Below are 7,364 nucleotides of genomic sequence, written 5' to 3'. Positions count from 1 at the left end.
AATAATCATTAATACAGTCAAAGGTAACACAGGTTCATTCTTTTCTATATAAAAAAGTAGTTGATGTTTTTCTGAGCTGGTTTGAGGATCTAAGGTTTGGTGCCAGACTTCATCTCAGCGCCTCGAGCCATCACACAGATCTGTTGTTATGTCCAGCAACAGCGCACGTGATGTACCACAATGAGGCACTGATTAACCAAACCCGGTGTTGGATGATGAGTACAAATATTACTGGGCTTTTACAAAGAGAGGTCTGTAAATGGTTAAACGAACACCTGTAACATTGGTAAGGTGATTAATTACTGCATTCATATTACTTATATTAATTCTAATATTAGTGTTTTTTGGCTGCCAATTAAGTAGCTTTTTAATCTAATTTCATGTGCCTAAAACTTCTGCACACGGTACTGTGTACAAACTGGGGCAGTACCCCTCTTGTCACTGGGGTGGGACCCTCAAGGGTACATCTCAGTACCTTCAGTCAGGGAACATAACTGTACCATAATCCACTGAAATGATATTGACTCCACACACCCCGTCTCGTCTCCAGGCTTTTATTTTATCGTTCTGTTTGAAAACATTAGACTATGAAAAGGTACAAATACGTACTTTCCACTAGGATAAACTTATTTAAGGTGCACAGTTGGACCTTAAACCCACTGCTGCACCTTTGAGGGCACATTTACATCGTTTGTACCTTGACGAACGAAAAATGTACCAGCACAGTATCTGTATTTCTAACAGTGTATCTATACATCAGCAGTGGTTGCGAGGGATGTCACACAGTGTCAGAAAGCGCATGAGCAGGTCTGTTTGAGGTTACTGAACTACTGGACAGGGTTTGGGGGGGGGGGCATGTGGTGATTTAGTCGTGCAGTCTGATGCTAATCAGCGAGCTGTGAGCTTCCATTACTGTTATATTATCCTCGCAGCTCCAGAGTGCAAAGCTAAAGACGCACACACGCCTTTCCTGGTGGACTAAGTGTGAAGTTTGGGGTAAGAGGGGAAACTGTGAACTGGGCTTTCTGGTAAACTATGCCTCCAACCTGAGAAACCAAAAGATCAGCTCTGCCCCGTGAAACACGGCTCATAAGATCAACCTTGAAAAAACAGTACTGCAGTACTATTTATAAAACTGTAGTAACAACCAACTGAACTAGTTTAATTCGACTCAGAAATGACTTTGATTGAAAGAAGTGTTTATTAGGTGGATTAAAACTAGTTAATTTACTTGTCGCCACATGTCATTTTTAGGGTGAATAAGAGGAGCATTTTTTACAGTGTGTCTTTTTTTTTAACATTGAAGTGTAGGAAAGAAACGTCTCCCCTCCTATGTCCCCCAAATTGCAACGTTTTGAGTGTTTTTCGCTTTTTTCCATAATCCTGTGGACCTTTGCTCCCCACAAAGAGTCTCTCTCTCTCTCTCTCTCTCTCTCTCTCTCTCTCTCTCTCTCTCTCTCTCTCTCTCCTCATTAAAGCACTGACACGAAATGCTGGCCATTGAGTCTCTGCGCTTACTCACGGACACCTTCTCTCTGATTGGCTGAGAGTAGCGGATTAGTGTTGTGTCTCAGCCAATCAGACTGCGGCGCTCGAGCCGCGGGGGTCCGGTTGTAGAGTGGGCGTGAAGGGGAAGCAGGAGATAAACGGGGCCAAACTGGAGCGGAGCAGCACAGAATCCAAACACGGACTGTACTCAGCCTCAGAGGGTCCAGATGAGCGCTGCGTCACCGCTGACCGCCTTATCACGCACGAGAGCGGAGACCACTTCTGACCACTTCAAACAAACCTGCTTCTGACTCCGTGATCGGGACCTCAGCTCTGTTTTTACGAGCTTTAAATGACTTTAGTTCGTGTTTACTCGCCTCTGTTTTGTTTTTGCCTTTTTCTGTAATATTTCCCTCATTTTTATTTGCGTTTTTCATCAGTTTTTTCTTTGCTTTGATTTTTTTTTCGTTTCTTTACGTTTTATTTGCTTTTGTGCCTCATTTTCAGGCTGTTTTTGTTTAGATCCTCTTTTTAAATTTCCTCGCCATGTTACTGGACTCCGGTCATCACCAGCTCTCCGGCTTGTCCTCACTAAACGCGGGCGCGTTCTCGCCCCACGACCGCGAGCTGGAGCTCGCTCAGGGCTACGGGCTGCTGGGCGCGCGCGCGCACTTCGGTGCCGCGCGCGCGGACTTCTTCCTGCGCGGCGGCGGCGGCGGCGCGGGCGGGTTCAGCGAGGCCGGCGTCGGCGCGAGCGCCGCTCACCATCACCATCAGCAGCAGCACGCGATGTTCGGCCACGGGCACGCGCAAACGGACGGCCACCAGGGCGCCGTCGGGCACGCGCTTTTCCCGGGCTTCCACGAGCAGCAGCAGCACCACCAGCCGCAGCAGCAGCACCAGCAGCAGCAGCATCACCTCCACGCGCTGAACGGGAGGCTCGACGTTTTCGCGCGCGCAGCCGCTGCAGCCGCGGCCGCCGACCCGTATGGCCAGTACGGGCTGAACGTGAACGTGAGCGCGCACCACGCGCACCCGTTCTTCCGTTACGTGCGCCAGCGGTGCGCCGAGCGCGAGCTCGAGCTGGCGTGCAGGTGGACGGAGCGCGAGAACCAGCGCGAGCGCCCGTGCGGCAGGACCTTCGGCACAATGCACGAGCTGGTGGCGCACGTGTCCGCCGAGCACGTCGGAGGACCCTCCGAGCACAGCGAGCAGCACGTGTGCCGGTGGGAGGAGTGCGCGCGCCACGGCAAACCCTTCAAGGCCAAGTACAAGCTGGTCAACCACATGCGCGTGCACACCGGCGAGAAGCCCTTCGCGTGCCCGTTCCCCGGATGCGGCAAAGTCTTCGCGCGCTCCGAGAACCTGAAGATACACAAGAGAACGCACACAGGTGAGTTAGAAACATCTATCTATCTATCTATCTATCTATCTATCTATCTATCTATCTATCTATCTATCTATCTATCAGGTAAACACTCAGCTGATTCAGGCAGAAGTTCATATAAGTGTTAAACGTCATTTTAAAGAAACAGTCCAACGTTTTTTAACCTGATCTCTATTGGCTGAATCTGTGGCCTCTGCCCATTAAACTCTATTATAAGTCCATGTTGTTTGTTCTGCCACTAAGTACAGGCAAATGTACCAAAATTATCATCTGTGTTAATCAGCTGTACACTTCAGATACTGCAGACAGAGATTAGGTTTAATACATTGGAACATTCATGTAATACTCTGCCCACAGAGACAGTTTCTGACCACAGAGCCGCTCTTGGATGGATATTTTGGCTGGCGGCTTAGGCTCAGTCTAGTAATACCAGTGCAACACACGCTGCCATGTCAGTATGTCAGTGCTGTGCTGAACCACCAAACAAATGAAATCTGGTCAAGAGCGGACTGGACAGAAACTGACCACTGATGAATGTGGTACAGGGTGGGTGATACGTTGTGCATGACGGGCTACAGTACAGAAATTGGGTGTTTCCAATAAAGTGGACAGTGTATCTAAGAGAAATCACTCCACTGGCTCTTACTGAATTGGGCAAATGCGCATACCGTGTACAAGCATGTGAGATTAGATGTGCAATTTCCAGTCGTCAGGAGGCGCGAGACAAGGTGCTAAAATGACATTTCCAGTGTTGCGTGAGGTCAGTGTTGTCCTGAAAGAAGTGGGTACTGAAGCAGCTTTAAACATGCAGAGTGGGTGTGAATTGCTCCTCTATTTAGGCCGCAGATTTGGCGCTGGTAAAGAGGGACCGTACTTTGGTGGAATCAAAGTTAACCTAGTTTTGTAGCTCGTTTGAAGTTGTACACACTGCCACACAGCCAAAAAAGTAAATAGATACAGGAGCATAATCAACTCTTCAAGGCATGCCAGTATTTTAGTAATCATCCCACTTTTTTCTCTCTAAATGTCGACTTTCTGGACTGCATGATAAGTTAACGTCTGTTTTTCTTTCTGTGTATTTTTCTCTTTTCCAGGCGAGAAGCCCTTCATGTGTGAGTTCAGCGGATGTGACCGGCGCTTCGCCAACAGCAGTGACCGGAAGAAGCACATGCACGTCCACACGGCGGACAAGCCGTACCTGTGCAAGCTGTGCGACAAATCCTACACGCACCCCAGCTCCCTGAGGAAACACATGAAGGCAAGCGACTCTCCTTATCTCGTGCTGCCTGTTAAACCATACTTTAACACTGTTTACTCTGCATTAAAGGGCCCATATCATGGAAAAACTCACTTTTTCAAAGAGAACGGTTTGATGTAGTATGTAAACATTGCTAAAGTTTCAAAACATATCATCTCCGTCCGTACAGTCGTCCATATATGGAAACTAGACTGCAAAATCATCAAAAAAACATTTTCAATTCTTCATTTTTGTGATGTCACAAAAATGCATTTACCTATACACTGTTCAGCCTACAACAGATTCATGTTATGATGAAGTTCATGTTGTGAAGTTATAAGCAGCATTTTAGCCTTGTTTTTGAACAAGGCACATTACATGACAGCCAATCAGAACAGAGAGAATTTACATATAGCAGTCTTAAATGTACAGTAACCAAAAACAGCCTGTTTAAGGGATATAGAGAGATTTGAATAGTCATATTGAGAGTCATATAAAAAATTATTATGACTGTTTTGCATCTAAAACCTCAATAAACAAAGAAATAAAAATACAAGGAACCACAAAAAATGTATATTTGTACAGAAATCATAAGTTGTGTTTATATCGTTTACTCACTCGCTTAAAGCTTAATTGGTGATTCAGTGAAAGCTTTCCGGTGACCATGTGACTTTACTACTTTAATAGTTTAAATAGTTTATTTATTTACTTATAAAAATAAAATTAAATGAACTGCCTAAATCACCTATTTACATTATTTGAAAAAAAAAAATTAACAGAAAAAAATAAAAAATTTTAATAAAAGTTTTAACAGATTAATTTTTTTTACTTTTCTTTTATGTTACTGATCCATGTACATATGAAGTACTATATAAACTAACACGCCCCTCCCCTTTTCCTGCAGGTTCACGATGAGCAGAGTGCACTGAAGGAGGACTGCTCTCCAGGAGGAAGTTCAGGTTATGACTCCTCCAGTGTGGTTTCTCCAGGCTCTGAGGCTCAGGACGTTCTCTCCCCAGACCCCCCCAACAACAACTTCAGCGAGTGGTACGTGTAGAGGAACTACACAGACCCAAAGTACTGTTCATACACCACTAATGAAGGTTTAGACCACTTTATTCATCACTACTGCACTGGAGCGAGCGGAGGCGGAGGAGAGTCTCTTATCCTTGTATAATATGTAATGAAGGCTGTTTTTTTACTTTATGAAGAAATGAATATGAGCTTTTCTCTAATGCCTGACAGATGGATGTACTCTGTGTTTGTGTTTTGCTGTAATAAATCAGGATCTTATGTTCAGAAAAGTTTACAGTACACCCTGAAGGCTCTGAGGACTCTTTTTGTACAGAGTATATATGAACTCCGACTGGAGAAACTGCCAAAATTGAAGTGAAAATGGACACTTACTTCGTGAGGAGAAAAAAAAATCTGTGGGACTTTTATTATGTAAGATTTGATAAAAGTGACAAATGTTTTTACAGATGTATCTGGCGTGCCATTTTATGGTGATGTTCTGTGGAAATCAGTGAGTGCTGTGTTTATAAAGATGCAAAGATATATTTATGTTACTTTTTTCTGACCCAAAAAATGTGTACAGTGATGTTGTGCTTAAGTGTTTTGTTAAATAATGTTTCTCAGTTTTAAGATATAAACTTTTGCGATAGCCTATGTAAAAAAAGAAAAACGTATAAAGAAATAAAAGACATATTTGTGAAAAAACCTGTGCTGTTTTTTGTCTGCTTCATAAGAAACAACCAGCGGGGTCTTCCGTTCTTGTTCTTTACTAAACTTTATGCCTTATAAGTATATTTAATTAACTTATTATTACATTTACAAATTATAATTTCTCAGTAATTCACTTAATATATTGTCATTCTGAATATTCAGGAAATAGGCAAGAAATTACACATGTAAAGACCTTTATTTTGTAAATGCAGGTTTAGGATTACAAGAGCAGCTTTTAGTATTAGCATTTAATGAACTGTTTTAAAATAAGCTCATCCTGAGTGCAGTCTATACAAATGCATTTCCTCACTGATTGTTTAAAGACATTTTTGATCACATTCACATCTGCAGAGGAAAAAATACAATTTTATCTCTTTCAGTAATTTTGCAACATAATTGAACTCAACATAACAAAAAAATATTAAGTTATTTTCTTCAAATGAATCCTCGTAAATTTATTCTGAGGCATTCCTACGACTTAAAGCCAATTAAAGTTCAACTCCTATTAAAAACACCTATTAAAGCCAATTAAAGTTTAAATTCCTACCTTTAGAAATGATGAGATTTGATGAAAATGCTACAGAGCTTGTTGATGGATTGATCTAAAGTGATAATATCTTGTGTAGTTCAATAACTTCAGTAAACATTTAACGGTGCACATTTGCAATATTTTGACGACACATAGCTTTCACTCCCTTTATTTGCAATCAAAACTGGATTGTCTACTGTTTTGTTGAAAAAACACAGTGTCCCTCTGTGACCAAATACAGTAAATTTAGTGATAAAAACTCACATTTTAGCCATTACATTCAAGCTCAAACAACATGAGGACGAAGGAAAATTGAACATTTCAAAAAATGACATCAAAGCATTAATGACAAGTGATCATTATATGAATCCAAAGAAAACAATGATGAAAGACTACATCTATTTCATGTCCTTTAAATCACTCTGTTATCCTTTATCTGACCAGTGTGTAATTATTTCATTTAGAAAAGACATCAGACTTTACTAGGAAGTCCATTTTGTCCAGATGTCTGCATAGTTAAGTCATTGAGATGGACGGTGTCATTCAGAGTGGTTTGATGTGAAATAGTTGATTGTAGAGAAACTTACAGACTCAGATTTCTTTACAGTGGTGGTGATAGGAACCAGATGTCCACCTCTAAAGTCTCCCTCACAGAACGTTATTACATGAAATGGCTATGGATACACTGCCTGACATCTAAGACGTTGTTTTATGATCGATTCTTTTTTTTTAAGTTTTGGCTTAAAGTGTATGTTAATCCATTTGTTTTATTCCATTCATGCTGGAGGGGCACATGCAGGGCGCTGTAAGGTAAAAAACCTTCTTTTTTCAGATTTTTCACTATTTTCATCATCATTAATGCTACATATGAAAACTCAGAAGATGTACAGGTTCGCTGTCGGTTTTCGCACAGTAAATAACAGAGCTATATTTGTGTTGTAGACATGGTGACCCCTGGTTCCTATCACTGCCACTGTGAGGAAATCAGAGTCAGTAAG

At 42.1% G+C, this 7,364-nt stretch overlaps 1 protein-coding gene across 1 annotated transcript; it reads left to right on the top strand.

The window, feature by feature from the left end:
* Positions 1-2,034: 2,034 nt before the first annotated feature.
* zic2b (zic family member 2 (odd-paired homolog, Drosophila) b) lies at positions 2,035-5,790 on the top strand. Its single transcript, XM_036564881.1, has 3 exons — positions 2,035-2,881; positions 3,970-4,133; positions 5,017-5,790. Exons 1-3 carry the CDS (start codon positions 2,035-2,037, stop codon positions 5,167-5,169), a joined length of 1,164 nt encoding a protein of 387 aa, XP_036420774.1. The 3' UTR covers positions 5,170-5,790.
* Positions 5,791-7,364: the final 1,574 nt, after the last annotated feature.

Source organism: Colossoma macropomum, unplaced genomic scaffold (assembly GCF_904425465.1).
Source record: "Colossoma macropomum unplaced genomic scaffold, Colossoma_macropomum, whole genome shotgun sequence".
NCBI classification, from domain to species: Eukaryota; Metazoa; Chordata; class Actinopteri; order Characiformes; family Serrasalmidae; genus Colossoma; species Colossoma macropomum.
This window is presented reverse-complemented; position numbering and strand designations above follow the sequence as displayed.